At 51.9% G+C, this 17,102-nt stretch overlaps 1 protein-coding gene across 2 annotated transcripts in view; it reads right to left on the reverse strand.

Annotated features, from left to right (window-relative positions):
* Window positions 1-4,891: 4,891 nt before the first annotated feature.
* PAX2 (paired box 2) overlaps window positions 4,892-17,102 on the reverse strand; it is a 110,256-nt gene continuing 98,045 nt past the window's right edge. The window contains exons 9-11 of one of the 2 annotated variants that reach the window (XM_029081082.2): window positions 10,102-10,203; window positions 7,061-7,147; window positions 4,892-5,894 (exon numbers count right to left, since the gene is read on the reverse strand). In XM_029081082.2, coding sequence (XP_028936915.1) covers window positions 5,773-5,894; window positions 7,061-7,147; window positions 10,102-10,203 — 311 coding nt within the window. In that variant the 3' untranslated portion in view covers window positions 4,892-5,772. Of the gene's footprint in view, window positions 5,914-7,060; window positions 7,148-10,101; window positions 10,204-17,102 lie in introns of both variants that reach the window. The other variant, XM_029081084.2, reaches the window with a different exon arrangement.

Genomic DNA, 17,102 nt, shown 5'->3' on the forward strand with positions numbered 1-17,102 from the left:
CTCCGGTTGTTTGGGCCGCAGGGATAGGGCCGGGGAAGGGGGTGGTGAGGGTCTGGGGCCAGATGAAGCCAGGTGAAGCCGGCTGAGGCTGGGGGTGGGAAGTGGAGAAGAGAGTCCTGTCAGTACTGAAATCAAATTGAGGTTGGTTGGGGGCGAGGAAGGGGGTCTCAGAGGTTTTCTCGTTTCTCCTCACAGCTCACACCTACACTGCTGAGGCCCATGTTCCTTCTCGGTGGATCATAGGAGACGTGGTTGCCCTAGACCACCTATTCCTTGGGAGTCTTGTTGTGGGTTCATCTGACATTTACACTGGCCTTTGAATTGTCTCTCTCTGTCCCTCAGGCTACCTACTGCTTCTAACCCTCCTCCAGCCAGGTAGGGGGTGGTCTCAGGGAATGTTTCTGTTATATTGTTCTCTCCAAGCGCTTAGTACAGTTCTCTGGAAACAGTAAGCACTCAATAAATACGATGGACTGACTACTAGACTGGGCCCCAAGAGAAGCAGTGCAGCCAAGCGAAAATAGCACAGGACTGGGAATCAGGAAACCTGGGTTTTAATTTCCATTCTACCACTTGCCACTGTGTGGCCTTAGGTAAATCACTTCTTTATTCAGCCAATTGTATTTATTGTGCACTTACTATGTGCAGAGCTCTGTACTGAGCGCCTGAGAGAGTACAACAGAATTAGCAGATACATTCTCTGCCCATAACGATTCTCATCTCTTAAAATGGGGATGAATTACCTGTTCTCCCACCCCCTTACACTGTGAGCTCCGTGGTGGACAAGGACTGTGTCTGATCTGCTTATATTGTATTTATTCCAGGGCTGGGAACAACAGCAAGACCCTAACAAATACAGCAATTATTATTACCATTAAGCCCTTATACAGCAGTGACCTGGCTGCCAGGGGCATGGGGCATAGATATTGGAGGGGGAGGGGACTCATTATATTGGACTGGTGGTTCCCTCTCCCTCTTTCCCCCACCCCAAGGCAGGGCTACTGAGACCAGACACCCACCTTTCCCCCTTCTCCCCTCATTTCTGGGCTGTTTCCTGGATCTTGACCCATTTAACCCAGACCTGGACTAAAACTTTGCAGGAACCATTGTTTTGGTGAGTATGAAAGGTAATCATCATGGAAGCTCATCATGTCTCTTCCCTGTTTCAGACGCATGGCCTAACCCCAGCTCTGTCAATTGTCTGTTGTGTGGCCTTGAGCAGGCCACTGCTCTTTGTCTCAGATTCCTCATCCTTAAAATGGGAATGAAATAAGTCTTCTCCTTCCCTCTTAGACGGGTGAGCCTCATGGGTGACAGGCTTTTTGTCCAGCCTGATTAACTTGTATATACCCCAGCACTTAGAACAGCTCACTTCTGCATCACCCCTGCCTTTGGATTTGCAGTCCTTATTCCTCCCACCCTCAACCCCACATCACTTACGTACATATCCATAATTTATTTATTTAATGTCTGTCTCTCCCTCTGGCCTGCAAGCTTGTCGAGGGCAGAGAATGTGCCCACAAACTCTATTACATTGTACTTTCCCAAGCGCTTAGTACAGTGATCTGCATACAGTAAGTACTAAATAAATACCACTGACTGACAGAGAGTAAGGTACTTAACAGATACAATAATAAAAATAATAATAACAACAATAACAAATACCACGATTACTTATTGCTGTAAGTCTGGGCTGCGGTGGCAGCAGGAATAGGTAGAGGTTGGGCTGGGAGGTTGAAACCAATCAGCCAGTGCAACTCTTCCCTTCCCATCTCCTTGGAGCCCTTAGGATCCACCCTGTCTGCTGCACTGGTCCTCTCTTCTTGGGGTGGAGGTGGGGGCCAGGCCCTAGACATTGAATTTGGGGACTTCTGGCCCCAGGGAGAGAAGCAGGAGGTAGGGCTGGGGCCCAGGCTGGCCAGTGTTTTTTTGCAGTGGTCTAGGGATGTTGTCTAGTGATGGGGGCGGGGGTAGGTTGTAGGGGAGCAGTCTGGAGCTCAGAAAGATGGCAGGACTGGGGAGAGAGACCAGCCTGGAGCCTTCTGGGATGACATACAAAATTTTTTATTTATTTATTTATTATTTATTATTATTATTTATTTATTTATTTATTTATTTCTCATGTGCACAAAAAAAGAATCAAACAGAACTGAAGCGATGAGGAAAAAGCCAAGAGTGGCTGCAGCAGCCGTGAGCCCGGCCTCCCACCCCAGGCTCCACAGCTCCCAGCCCCTCTTCCACCCCCAGCCGCCACCCCTCCATTTCCGGGTTGGATTATTTTATAAAATTCTCTTGTCACTGGTGTTTGTTTGGTCCCTTTTCCCGCCTCGTCTGGTGTCCTGTTCCCAGACCCCTCGGTGAGCCAGGGGCCAAATCTGCCCAGGTGCCCGGGAACTCCCATCATGCCCAATCTGAGCCCCAGGTTTGGCCTTGCTGCCTGATCCCTGGGGCGGGGGGGAGGGGCGAGGGGACCACTGAGGGGTAGGGGGCTGGGGGGCTGGTCTTTCTGTTTCCAACATTTTGGTTAAAAAAAAAAAGAAAACCCGCAAACGACTCGAGAGGAAATTCGTCCAACTGCAGTTCAGTCCGCGCCAGTTTTTGAAAGTCTTCCCACCATCACGTGGGGAATAAGCTCTGAAGCCTTTTTAAGCCTTTTTTTCATTTTTTTCATTTAATATTCATTTCTGTTATTTGGATCGTCACTATCCATGGGGGAGGAAAGCATGCAGACGGACCCCGTCACACACCGAGTGGGATGCATTGCCACTCTCAAATAAAGACAACTCCAGGGCCCAAGAGGTTGCTGGCTAGTGGGTCTAGAGCCCCCCACCCCCCGCCCTGGTCTCGCACTACCTCCCTGCGGTGGGGGAGACAAGGGGTCCCAGACCCAGGGAGAGACAGAGAGAGACAAGGACAGAACAGGGCTTGTGCCAGGAAACCTGTCGTTGGAACCCCATCTGGTGTGAGGTTAAGAACTGAAATCCAGCCCAACAGATGTGCAGAGGCAAGGGAAGGAGAAGGAGCAAAGAGAGGCCAACGAGGGCGGGAGGGTGTGGGGTGGGGGGGAGAAAAGGGGACAAGAGGAAGAGAGGGAGCAGTATCAGAAGAAAGAGACATCACAGAAAAGGAGGAGGAGGAGGGAAGAGGAGCCCACAGAACCATTTTCATTTTGCATAGTGATTTTTTTTTTCCTTTCAAACTTTTTTCATCACATAAAAATAGTTCCCTCCCCTCTGCCCCTGGCTGCCGTAGGGCTGGCCGAAGCTGCTAGACTCCGGGGACTGAGCCGAGCTGTGCTTTATTGGACAAATAGCTTTTGTTCTCCCACCCCCACCCCCCTCCCAGTGAGCATGACGAAACTTTCACAGCACAGACAGCATGTTCCTTATCTACAGGATGAGGTGAGGCGGCTTTAATAACTACCGAGATGAGGATGGAAATGAACTTATATACAAGTGGATTTGCCTTCACATCACACACATTATCTTTCTACAGAGCAGCAAATGTGTTTGTTTTCTGGGTTTTGTTTTGTTTTGCAAAGAACATAATATTAAATGGTAGCATTTCCGCTTAGCCTGTGCCTTGTCCGGCCTGTTGGAATCTGGTTGCACGGCGGTAGTTTTCTTCAGCAGACCACCACATCAGTCCCCCCAATCAGACCCCGTCAGACCCCGGTTAGGATGTCCCTATCAAGGCAGCCACCGGCCGGAACGTCAAACGACTGACCCCGGAACCTCTCGGGGTCAATGCAGTCATGCATTTGCCGAGATTCTGGAGAGGGGCCGATGGGGAGCCCTGGGCAGAGTCACCTTGTGGGTGACGTTTGCCTCTTCTCTCACCCCCTGCTTGGGCTTTCTGGTTTCACCTTTTTTGCCCTGGAACCGGCCCTGTGCCTCCTTTCCTGTCCCCAGTAACTGTACCAGGTTAACCTTCCTTGTCCCTCTCCTTCCTGCTCATGGGGGTGTCTGGACCTCTCCTTTTAGGGGGCAGCCGTCTGGGCTGAGGGTGACTGGGTCCCTGCAGGGAGGTCCTGGGGAGCCTCTGGCTGTGAACTGGGGCTCTGGGAAGGTGAGGGAGGACAAGGGAGTCTGCTACTTGTACAGGATTGGGGTGACGGAAGCAGTGGGAGATCCACCATCCTGTCCCTCAGAGACTGTTAGCAGTGGGCAAAGGTCCCAGCCCTGAGACCAGCTGAGGCCAAGGAGAAAGGCGGGGAAGGGGCAAGTGGGCTTGCATCTGTGGTTACAGGGGGCGTCTGGGGTGGAGGTCCAGGGCTGGCTCCATAGGGGGTCTCACAGGCCGGGGTAGGGGGGAAGAGGGGTGAATGGGGTCAGGGGGAGCAGTGGGCAGGGAGAAAACCCAGGCAGTTGCCTCGGTTAATCCTGCATTCAGCCACCTCTGTCCATGCAGACTGGAAGGAGCTCGCCTGGGCCTGTGGGACTCCACGGTCTCCCTTTGTGCCCATCCCCTGCCTTGGTGGCCAAAATGGACTGTGGCTGCCCCCACCCATCTGCCCACATCACATGTGCCTGGCCCAGATGCTGCCCTGGGGTCAGTTCTGCCTGGCCCACACTGAGCCATCCGCCTTGCTCCTTGGGGAGCTGAGGGTGGGAGCAGGCGACGGGAAGCCCCCACTCTAGTCAATCCCCCCCTCCTGACCTAGTGCAAAACAGAAAGGAAAAGGGCCTAGGCCCACCTAGGCTGTGCGGGACCACTTAATTTGTCTGTAATTTGGAGAGTTGGGAGGGTCAGGAGGGTGCGGGGGGAGGGGGACAGGACAGGGATTTGGGGCTTTGGGGGGATTTTGGTGAGGGTGGGTGGGTTCTTTTATAAAATTGTTTACAGGTGGTTGTTTTTACCCCAGACCTCATGACAAAGCATAAAAACACAGTCTCTGTTATATCTCTATTTATATATTTCTTCATCTCAGTCGGCCGGGTGGCTGACGCTGTGCCCTCCTCGCGCTCCCGGCCCCTGCCTCAGCTGATTGCGTGTCACAGAAAACACAGATGTCTGCCCCCCACCCTCCCCCAGGCCCCTAGCTCCTCAGAGGATGCAGGGGGAGCCCGGCCCCACCAGAGGACCACGGCACCAGCGGACCACGTGTGCAATGGCCCAATCAAACCAGCCAGAAACCCAGTCTGGAGCTGGTTGAGCAGAGGTGGTCGGGTGGAGTGCAAGGAGTAGCAAAGGTGGGGGTGGGACCCCCTCCCTTCCCGGGGGGCGGGGGGAGATGGCCCAGGGCACCTCACCACACCGGCGCCTGGGGGGGGTGAGATCCACCGGACTCAGTCCTTCTGGGTGTTGGAGTGGGGCCTTTGGGTAGGGGTGGCTGTTGGTCTCGATGCCGTGGTCCTCTGCCCTGGAGAGGCGGCCGGCTGGAACGAGGGTGGAATGGGGTGACCACAGGTGCCTCTTCCCTTGCTCTCGGGGCCTCCTTCACATTCCCTGGACAAGAGGGCTGAGGCGGGGCCGGCCGTGGGTCCTTCCTGAGGCGCCATCCTCTCAGCGGGGCAGCTGCTGGCCAGACCTCACTTGGCGGGCGGCCTGGAGAATGGGATGGACGGCTGCAGGATGGGGGGGCCTGAGGCCGGGGCGTCTGGGAGTCCATCCTTGACCCTGCCCATGGTTGCCATCAGCCGGTCGGAGGGCATTGGGTTGGGCAGGGTCACGTGGTCCCGGTCTGAGGGGAGGTGGGGGAGGGAGACTAGGGGCAGGGTCGCGGAGAAGTCCTCTCGGTCCTCCTGCCGTCGCCGAGGTGGAGAAAGGTGGTCAGACAGGTACAATGTGGAGGCCTAAGGTGTCGCCCTGCAGTTTCATGTGGTTTCCGTGGTAACTAGTGGCGGTCATAGGCAGTGGCAGCAGTGGGAGGTGCGGAGCCCCGGGATGTGGCACTATAATAATAAGGGGAACCTGAAAGTTAACACAGGAGAAGAATGGACTGGTTGAAAGGACAAACAGGAAAAAAAAAAAGGAAAAATAAAATCAAAGGAGATAACTGGCGGGGCTCTCTGCGGGTGACTGGAAGGGTACGGCGGGGTGACGAGGTGGGGAGGGAGTGCACTGAGTCCCCCAGAGGCACCCCATTGGCAGAGAAGCTGGGAGCGGGGAGGGAGAAGCCGGGTGGCTCTTTGTCTCCCTTTTAGACTGTAAGCCTGTTGTGGACAGGAAAAGGGACTACTAACTCTGTTGTATTATACTCTCCCAAGAGCTTGGTGTAGTTCTTGTACTGAGCACACAGTAAGTGCTCAATAAATACCACTGATTGATTGATTCTGAGAGGCAGAGGCTGGGGAGGAGGAAAGGAGCTCTCAAAGACTGTAAAGAGGGTACACATGACTGTTGGAAGTCAGGAGGGCCCCCAAACACCCTCCCCTCAATTCCCTCCATGATACCCAGAAGGGACGGGGGCTTCCTGGAGCTGAAGGGTCTCTTTGCGAGGTGGGGGGACGGGGGAAGCTGGTGTGAGGAGAAGAGGAGGAAAACGTTGGGTTCTATTGCTTGAGATGTTGGTCACATTTCCAACAAAGCCTTTCGGGATGGTTATTGGATGGGAGTTAAATAGTGATTGATTATTAAGATCACATTTACAAGGTTTAACAACGATGGAATAAAACGCATATCCATTACCCATTTGTTAAACCTCGGTAAATACAGTTCGTAACAACAGTCCCTTCATTCCCTGTGGGCCAGCCTCCTGCCTTCTTCCTCAGGCCGGGGAGGAGCTGGCCAAGAACTTCCTGCCCACCTAGTGGGCTGGGAGAAAGGGAGGGCTGGACAGTCCCTGCCCCCTTCTCAGGCACCGGGTCCCTGGACAGACTTGCAGGGACAATATGACTAGGCACCAGGTGCCACCCACTCCAAGCATTTAGCCAAAGTAACCACTCTAGGTTGGCAACAGCAAAAATCCAGGGCAGGGGGCTACTTCGCTGTGGGGAGCCATCCAAAGCCAACACAAATCTCGACACAAATCAAGGAGACAACAGAGACAGACAGGCAGCCAGACGGACAGACAGCACGAGGTACGGGGGAAGACACGGCACAAGCAGATGATACTCACTTAGTAATGCGGGATTGCTGAATCTCCAGGCCTCATTGTAGGTTGTGTACTGAGGGTGGCTGTAGGGATTCCCTGAAAACTCACTCCCTGGAGGAAGCAAAGGATGAGACATGGTCAGGTGAACACAGAGGCAGGGCTTTACACATGGTAAGCGCTCAATAAATATGATCGATTCGGACTCCTCTACCGCCCTCTCCCTTTCACTGAGGCTTGAATGAGTCTGTCCTGTTTGGGGAAAGACCTGGTGCCCTGGGACTCATTGTCATTACCACTCACCAATAGGGACCAAATGGTGAGTGCCCACAGAAGACCTGATCCAGGTCAGGAGGCTTGAGGGCAGAAAGCCAGGAGAGAGTGACTGGACAGAGGCCTGGAGTCCCCCTCTCTTAATAATAATAATGTTGGTATTTGTTAAGCGCTTACTATGTGCCGAGCACTGTTCTAAGCGCTGGGGTAGACACAGGGGAATCAGGTTGTTCCACGTGGGGCTCACAGTCTTAATCCCCATTTGACAGATGAGGTAACTGAGGCACCGAGAAGTTAAGTGACTTGCCCAAAGTCACACAGCTGACAAGTGGCTGAGCCGGGATTCGAACCCATGACCTCTGACTCCAAAGCCCGTGCTCTTTCCACTGAGCCACGCTGCTTCTCACTACCACCTTCCACCTACCCAGAATGGGGCAGTGATGGGGATGTTAAAAGCTACTAGGAGGACCCACAGGGGAGAGAGGCCCAGAATCACTTTCCATCTCCCCCTGCCATTTTCCTCGCAAGTGTGGCTCAAGTATGGGAAGGGACCGCCCAACTGACACCATAGGAGTTCCCTGCCGATCCAGGTTCCGGAACTCCCAGCTTCTGGCATACACCGTGTGCGAGGGCAGAGATGACTTTTCCCCCTGCTGCCAATGCCACCGGGAGTCTGCCCACCCAGCTGCGCCCGGTCTGCTTCTGACATCATGGCCAGTGATGGAGGGCCTGTCACTGGGCCGGAGCAGACCATTTTGTCAATGGGGCGTGAGGCAGAGCAGAATCCAGGTCGAGCTCCCAGAGTGATATTGACTCTGCAGGGCGAATGGGAGCAAAAACCTCTTTTTGTTGGAGAGGGAGCCGGCGGGGCCCTGGGAGAGGGAGGTGGAGGGAAAGCGGTCCTATTTTCACAGAGCCACTTTGCCAGTTCTGATGATGCTTAGACCCAGCAGCCAGGCTGAGGAAGGGAGCGGGGGGAGGCGGGGTGGGTGGGAAGAGAGCCTGCAAGATGTGTTCAAATGACTCCGAAAGCAGAGCAAGCAGCAGGGGAAAACCCCATGCCATCATGTGTCGCCCCTGGTCTATAAATTCCAATAACAACTTCTCAGTCGGCTTCTGGGAGCTAAGAGCCAGTGGGACCAGATTTGCAGGAAGGGCCTTCCCTTCCCCATGTACCGCTCCCCGTTTCCTCCCTGTCCCAAGAGGGCTGAACAGTGGTTGTGCTAACTGGGGCTGGGGAGGAGGGACTTGGGCCTAGGGCTCCCGGGACACCACACTGTCAGCAGTCTATGGGGACAAAGCTTGGGAAGGGAACTCTCCTCTCTGACATTTCTTTCCCACTTCTGCTGCTAGAGAAGAAACACTAAGGCCATAGGGAAGGATAAAAAGAGAGAAAAACTGGAGGGGGGCGGGGGGCAGCTGAGTAGCTCCATAAAGATGGGGGAGAGCCTAAGAAGGGGGAGAAGGAATCAAAGAGAGGTCTCCAGAGGGATGGGGGAGACGTTTCTCTGGGCCCCTCCTGGAGAGAGAAAAGTTCTGATTTCTCCCCTGTGGTTTCTCTCTGTCTCTCTCTGTGTCTCTGTCTCTCTCTCCCTCCTGTGTTGTGACCCTAAACTGCTTACAGTGATCCTGAACCACAGGTTAAGTAGAGGAGAAAGAGCCCCTCTCCGGAGCAGCCGTGGGGAGCTGGGGAGGAGGGCAGGCAGCCACTGGAAACACTGTTTATTGACGAGGAGTGAAAGCATGCATGCAGCGGGATAATGAGCTTTTGAGCTCAACTGTGACCAAGAGGAACTGAGCTATCTCCTTCCCCGATCGCTAATGAAACAAGTGTAATTTCCTCATCAGCATCGGATTCTGTTTAACGACTCCCCCCCTCCTTTGCCACCGCCAGCCCTCTGCGGCTCGAGACTCGAGCACCCGTGTGTGCTGTGTCTCAGAACCGGCCCTTCTGCTCAGCCCAGACTCCCTGTGACGAGGGAAGGGAGCCAGGAGTCCCTCCTTCGGGGGTGGGGATGAGGGGGGGAGGATGGGGAGGGGCAGGGGTCCTGATGCTGGAGGCCCAGGGCAGCCACTCCCAAAGCCCGCTGCAGTCAGTCCTTGTCCTAGAGTATGGGCAGCACTGGGCAGATGCCCTCATGGAGTCCCCTGATTTCACCTGCCTTGTAGGAGGCATTTCTGTCGCTGAGGCCAGACCTCCCTTGGGCTGGGGAACTGCTGGAGGGGGGAGGGGGCATGTCGGTGGCCTCCACTCAGATGGTCAGAGTGCTGCTTGGCTGGAGTCATGTTCCATGCAGGGACCAACTGGAAATGACTGTCGGCTGCAGGGTCAGAGCAGGGTAAGTCATGGGCAGCTAGCCCCAAGACAGTAGAGTTTGGTGCTGTGAACGCTGTGTCCCTTGGAGTTCAAGGGTCCCCACTGGGTGCTTGCCTTGAGGATTGTCTTTCTGGTGCCTGGAAGGGGGAGGGACCGACTCAACACAAGGATATAACCGGGCCACCCAGGCTGGCCACTTCTGGGCAGTGACTCTGACCCCAGTGGCCTAATCCCCTTAGCTGGATGCCGCTGAGCACCATGATTAGAAACCAGTCTCTGCTGAGTGGACGATGATAAGGAACCAGAGAAGGGTCCATTAGAGAGGGATATCCTTGGGTTGGCGTGCAGGGCTCAGGCTTTCGGGGAGGCGACAACTCTCAGGGAGGGGGTCCCCTGCTCCCCTGGGTGGCAGTGCAAAGTACTATCACGGCGATGTGGTTGACCTCCCAGAGCCAATCCCAGCTGCAGTGTTACTTACCAGGTACCATTCCTGCGAGAGTTGAGGTGGGGTAGCTGCCCTGCCCAGTTGGGGGAACATGGGGTGGGTAGCCGGGCAGGGTGGTGCTTGCCATGTCACGACCTGGAGAGAGGGGCAAAGGGGACAGTGAGGTGCTCTGATCAGCAGACAACACACCCTCTTGGTGCTCTCCCCCCACCTCATGCAAAAAACCTAAAACCTTCCTAGCTGGGTAGTGAGGGTGGGGTTAGAGAAGCAGCATGGGGTAATGGGTAGAGCATGGGTCTGGGAGTCAGAAGGTCATGGGTTCTAATCCCAGCTCCACCACTTGTCTGCTGTGTGACCTTGGGCAAGTCACTTCACTTCTCTGTGTCTCAGTTACCTCATCTGTAAAATGGGGATTGAGACTGTGAGCCCCACATGGGCTAGGGACTGTGTCCATCTTGATTTGCTTGTATCCACTCCAGCACTTAGTACAGTGCCTGGCATACAGTAAGTGCTTAACAAATACCATCATCACTACTCTACTGAAGAAGGCTGGGAGGGGGCTGGGATAGAGTCAATACTCTGGACCCATCCATCTCATCTCTGGAAGTACTTGGGTAGGGCTGGCCCACTGGCCCCTCTCCCCATTTCTGGCGGGTGGGGTACAATTGAGACCAGAGCTGAGCTGAGCAGAAGCAGGGGCTGCCCTTACCTGGGCCATTTCTCTGCTTTCCATTGACTGCCAGCCTCTGGCAAGGGCCTTGCTCCCTCCACATCCCACCAGGCAGAGGGAACACTGGGATGGAGCCTGCTGGAGAGGGTCAACTCCTGGTTTTTCCACTCTCCGAGCTGGGCTGCAGGTGCCACAGTTGGCATCCAAGCCTGTTTCTAGTTTGCCCTGGCAGAGTGGAGTGTAAACCACTGAGCCGGGCATTTTGCTGTTGCTGTTTAATTGCATTTGAATGGACTAAAATCATCCTTGAAACTGTGGGGAAATTTTGTGCCAACAGCAAAAAGGGGAAAAAATATAGTTTAGATGGGCTTAATCTGAGAACCCACCCCCAACTTTCAGGGTCTCAGATGAAAGGTCCAAAGCATAGTGTCTGCTTCTAGAATTTGTATCATGGTGGAACCCAAATTCTGCTACAGGAAGGCATGGGACTTACAAAAATTCAGCCTGGGACTGGCAGAGCCTGGAAATCATCATCATCAATGGTATTTATTGAGTACTTACAACGTGCAGAGCACTGTACTAAGTACTTGCCTTGAAGTCAAAAGGACTTGGGCTTTAATCCCAGCTCTGCCTCTTATCTGCTGGGTAACCTTGAGCAAGTCACTTAACTTCTCTGTACCTCAATTACCTCATCCATAAAATGGGGATTAAGACTGAGCTCTATTTGGGACATAGTCTGTGTCCAACCTGATAAGCTTGTATCTACTCCAGAGTTTAGCACATTAATCACTTAAATACCATTAAAAAAGAGTACAATGCAACAGAGTTAGTAGACACACTTCTGGAATGAGGTGTTCTTCCTGGGATGTTTCTAGCTCTGAATTCTCTCCATCTCTCTCCCCTCTTTCCCGACCCAACTCTGGGCTGCGGGCAAAACTCTCTACTTCTCTGCTGCTGCTCACCCTCTTCCTCTTCTCCAATCCCCCTGTGATCTAGGCTTTCCTTCCTCCTGGGGAGTTTCCCTGTGGGGTCACAACTGTGGGGCTGGCCCAGAGAGTTTAGCCAGTGGCTAAGCTCTGTTAGCTCCTGATGGATGTCTGTGGCTCATTCTGAAGTCACCTCATAAAAACAGCTGGAGTTAATTGGCCCCCTTCCTGCCTCCACTGAGACCGAGGATGGAACTGGCCATGGAGACCAAATTACCTCCTCCCCCTCTCTCCCTGGACATGTTTTTTTAATAGGATGGCCTAAAAGGGCCCTGGCCAAAGTATGAGCATGTGTGGCCAGGCTGCACTGTAGAAATAGGGACTTGTTCTCCACTGATCTCAGCACCAAATCCTGGACTGCCTTTGAGTGAGGTAAATCGGCAAGTGGAGCTGCCATCTTGGCTTAGGGAGCATGCTCACTGGACTACTTAAGGGCTTGGCTCACTAGTTAAGCTAGCACTGTGTTTTGGGAAGGTGACTGCAATTGGGGACCAAGGTGGAGCCTGATAAACTAGCCTTCGTTGTTAGTGAGTCTGGACTTTCCCTGACATCCTGCTAGGAGGCACTCAATAAGTACAATCGATTGATTGGTTGATAGGAGGAGGAGGAGGGGGATGAGAAGGAGGAGAAAGAGGATGAGGAGGAGGAGCACAGTGAGAAGGATAAGGATAAGGAGGACGATGAGAAGAAGTGAAGGAAGAGGAGGATAGGAAGGAGGAGGGGGAGGATGATGAGGAAGAGGAGGATGTGAAGGAAGAAGATGGTGAGGAAGAGGACAGCGAGGTGGATGATAGGAGGAGAAAGAGGCTCATAACAGAATTCAAAAGAGTCTGGGAGATAAGTGAAGGAAGTAGAGAAAGGAAGAGTGTTCCCTTATAGGTAGGGAATGTGTCACTTCTGTTTTGTACTTTCCAAACACAGTGAAGTGCACTGCACATGGAAGGTGCTCAGGAAATAACTATTATCACTTCTATTTCTATTGTTGAAACGAAGAGATGTAAGCCTGTCATTGGGCAGGGATTGTCTCTATCTGTTGCTGAATTGTATATTCCAAGTGCTTAGTACAGTTCTCTGCACATAGAAAGCAGTGAATAAATACTATTGAATGAAAAGAGGGTTGCCTGCATGGTGAGGGACCCAGCTTAGAGGGTGAGGAGGAGAGTCAGAGGAGAAGGACTGTTTAAAAAAAAAACATTTGGTGTTGAGTGGAGTGAAGGAGGTCTATGATGTGGCAGGGCTGGCTGGATAGATAAGCAGGTGGGGTTTGGGTGTGGGGAGATGGAAAAAAATACTACAGATGAATGGAAATGGAGTATTTTCCCAAAAAAAGTTGAAAAACCATATCATTCTATTGAAGATGGGGAAATGGGGAGGCTAAGAATGGTCCAAGAATAATAACCAGCCAATGGCTCCCACAGTCCAGAACATACTCAGAGCTGGTTCGAAGACAAGTTTGCCCACATTGGTGAACTGGGCCGGGGATGTGTGAAGACAAGGAATCAGGGGTTGCTGGTTGGGAGGGGGCAGGAGAGGCATTGGGTTAGGTGGGTAAGAGAATAGGAGGAGGGGAACTGGGTTCTGGAAAGAGTATTGGGAAAGGACTCAAGTGAATGTGCTAGGAGGGAGAGAGGGGGGCCAAGAGAAGCAGAATACAGAGGCTGTGGATTCTGAGAGGGAGCGAAGTGAGGGCTGGGGAGAAGCCAGATTTTAGGAGAGCAGGTTTTGGGCTGCATCTTTGGTCAGGGTTCTGCCACCTTTGGGACACTGTCCCCACTCTTTATCAGGCCCATTCTTGAAAGGAGGCCTTTTGTGGTGGTTATAATTATTATCATTATTACTGTTACATAATAATAATGATGCTGGTATTTTTTAAGCACTTACTATGTGCCAAGCACTAAGCAGTACTTAGTGCTCGGCCCACAGTAAGTGCTCAATGTGGCCTCTGGAAAAAGAATGGGCCTGAGAGTCAGGGATCTGGGTTCTAATACCGGAATTGCCACTTGCCTGCTGTGTGACCTCGGGAAAGGCACTTCACTTCTCTGTGCCTTAGTTCCCTCATCTGCAAAATGGGGATTTGATACCTGTTCTCTTTTTTAAACTGGGGGCCCCACATGGGACTTGATCATCTTGGATCTACCCCAGCACTTTGGAACAGTATCTGATACATAGTAAGTGCTTAACAAATATCATTATACTGACCATTGATTGATTTATGGCATATGCTAAACACATATGTCAACCACTGGGAAAGATACCAGATAATCAGAGTTTCACCGAGTGCTGTTGGTGAGGGATTTGGGAGCAACAATTTCAGGCTCTCCCTGCCCACACCCTATGTGATTTTGTAAACTTCAGTCATGTTCCTTCATAGGGAAGCTGTTCTATAGCAGTAATAGTAGCGGTATTTACTGAGCATGAACAATGAAGTGCTGGAATGTAGTCAGTCTCCTAGCATCAAAGCTACGCTCGTCTTAACACAGCTTCGCTGAGTGGGACATGTGAATGAGTGACAGCAGGGTACCCGAACAACTGCTGAATGGAAACGCTGAAACCTGGTAACCGAAAGCAAGGACATGGTAAAATGAAGCCTCAGATAATGCTGCATCCCAGCTGAAAACTGGGAATCAACTGCTGAGGATAGGTCAACTGATGGCATTTATTGAGCTCTTACTGTGTGCAGAGAACTTTATTATGTGCTTGGGAAAATACAGTACAGATCGATCAGCACCATGTACCACAATCAAGAAAGGAGTGCCTCTTTTCACACTATTTACCTTCCCTTCTGAGTTGCCTATTCACTTGTATCTCAACCCCTATACATTTTGATATTCAGCCCCCCACCCCCACAGCACTTATATACATATTCTTATAATCGGCTGATTCACCTATCTGTAAATTATTTTAACGTCTGTTTTCCCTACTAAATCACAAGCTCCTTGAGAGGAGGGATCGGGTCTACCAACACTACTGGATTGTACTTTCCCAAGTATTTTGAACAGTGTCCTGAGCACAGTAAGCACTCAGTAAATACAACCAATGGATTGATTTTTGAGCAAAAGCTTAATAAAGATAGAGAGACAAGGAGGCAAAAGAGAAAACAGCCCCAGATGTTGCAAACATCAAGTGTGACAACACAAGAAGGGACGACCTTTTTGTGTGCAACACTTTTGTATGCAAAATGTGTTTCAGTCACCTACGCACATTCACAAGTGAATTGTACTGGTACTGTTATCTTCTTCAGTTATGAAGCACAACTAGATCTATACATTTGCTGAGCACCCCTGGGCTCAAACACTGTACATAGTAAAAACAATAATAATTGTGGTATTTAAGCGCTTATTAAATGTCAAGGACTATACTAAGAACTGGGTTAGATATAAGATGATAAGATCCCAGAAGGGGCTCACAGTCTAAGTAGGAGGGAGAACAGGTATTGAGTGTCCACTTTGCAGATATGGGAACTGAGGTACAGAGAAGTTAAGTGACTCACTCATCAACCAGCAGACAAGTGGCAGAGCGGGATTAGAACCTAAGTCCTCTGACTCCCAGGCCCGAGCTCTTTCCACTAGGCCATGCTACTTCTTGTCCTCATCATTTTGGTTGCCCTCATCTCCCCTTCTACTGTGCCCCTACTGAGGTACGGCAGCAGAACTGCATGAGGTTTTGCAGGTGACAAGGTAGCTGGGTTTTTACCTCATAACGGAACTATGCTATATTTGGTTCTTCCGTAATAGAGATTTTCACTCCACCTTTTGGCCGGAACTCCATGAGGATTGGGGAGCATTCCATCAGTGTGCATCTGCCTAGAAAGAAGGCACTGTGGAGTCTGAAGGAAAGGTATTTCATATGCCTACGGGCCAGACATGTCGGAACCAATTTTCTATAACCCGGGGTTTGTTGACTTGGGATGTCTTCTACAAAGTCCCTAATTATGGGGTTAGATTCTGTGGCTTCTCATCTCATAGACTGTTCTCCTCCTGCTAAACCAGGACTGGGGGGCAGGAAATCAGCTGGATAAAGCAAGGGACAGAGATGGTCAGATCACATGATCTTTCAGTTCTGTAGTGAAGCAAGAGGAATGCTGATCTTTCCAACCACCTCTCTGTCCCCTTGACCTTTTGTGGCGGGTCCGTGAAGGCCAGGGACATTGTCCATTTTCCCCTGTGTATTCTTCCCCAGTGCTTAGTACAGTGCTTGTCACACAGTAAGCGCTTCCTAAATACCACTACTATTACCATCACTCTCTTTAAGGCTAATGTGCCCCAATCTGTAGACTGTAAGCTTGCTGTGGGAAGAGAATGTGTCTGTTTATTGTAGTATTTTACTCTCCCAAGTGCTTAGCATGGTGCTCTGCACACAGTAAGTGCTCAATAAATACAATTGAGTGAATGAATCATCCCCGGAGCAGCAGCCTGGGTTTGAGGGTAAGATGGCAGGGGGAACCATGGCCTTCTGGGTTCTGCTCATCAGTCTGTAGATAATTCTTGGGAATTTTCACCCAGGAAAGCTTTGCCCCTGGAGAAGAAACTGACCCCAACTGGGAAAATTCCTGCACATTAACTTCAAATTTAGAAACCAAAAAACCCTGGAAGCTGCAGCTACCACCTTTCCCCAACTGCCTTCACCTCTGACTGAAACTGGACAGTGCAGGAGAGCAGTGATCTGTCCCTGCCCCCTTCCCGGGATCAGGTAAGACCCCACTGTTGACCACCCCCACCCCCAAAACCCACCCCTAGAATCCTCACGAGCTCCGGGGACAGAAGCGAATTGGTTGAGTTAACGGCGAAGTGGGAAATGTGGCTGGTTGGCACAGTGTCACTCTGCTGGAAGGTGCTGGGCTGTAGCCTGGTAACCAGGCAATTAACTTGCATCACCAGTGTGACGTGCATCCCAATATGGGGTCCACCTGCTGTATGCTGCGGCATGTGGCACTGTGACCAGCCAACCAGTCTCATCTGCATCACAATGCCCTGCCTTCCCGCAGGCTCCTGCAGCAGCTCGCGCTGCACTTGCTGCTGCTGCACCCCTGGGTCACTTGCCTGCCACCACACTCTTTGCCGGATAGCGTCCTTTGCTGCTATGCGAAAATCGTTTCATAATTCACTGCTTCCTCTCTGGGTAGAGAGGCGGATCCCCACCCCCAATCCCGGCATCAGGGCTCTCCTGCCTCTCTGGAGAGCAGAGGAGTGGATCAGAGAAGGCCCGGGCCAGGTTGTCTGGCTCTGGGAGGGTCTATTATGTCTGGACAGTCCAGCTAGAGGCACACTCGTCTTTTTTCTTCCATGAAATTTGTTAAGCGCTTACTATGCGACAGGCACTGACTAAGCTCTGCGGTAGATAGGTTGGACGCAGTCCATGTCCCTTATGGGGCTCACCCT

This window comes from Ornithorhynchus anatinus, chromosome 16, assembly GCF_004115215.2.
Source record: "Ornithorhynchus anatinus isolate Pmale09 chromosome 16, mOrnAna1.pri.v4, whole genome shotgun sequence".
NCBI classification, from domain to species: domain Eukaryota; kingdom Metazoa; phylum Chordata; class Mammalia; order Monotremata; family Ornithorhynchidae; genus Ornithorhynchus; species Ornithorhynchus anatinus.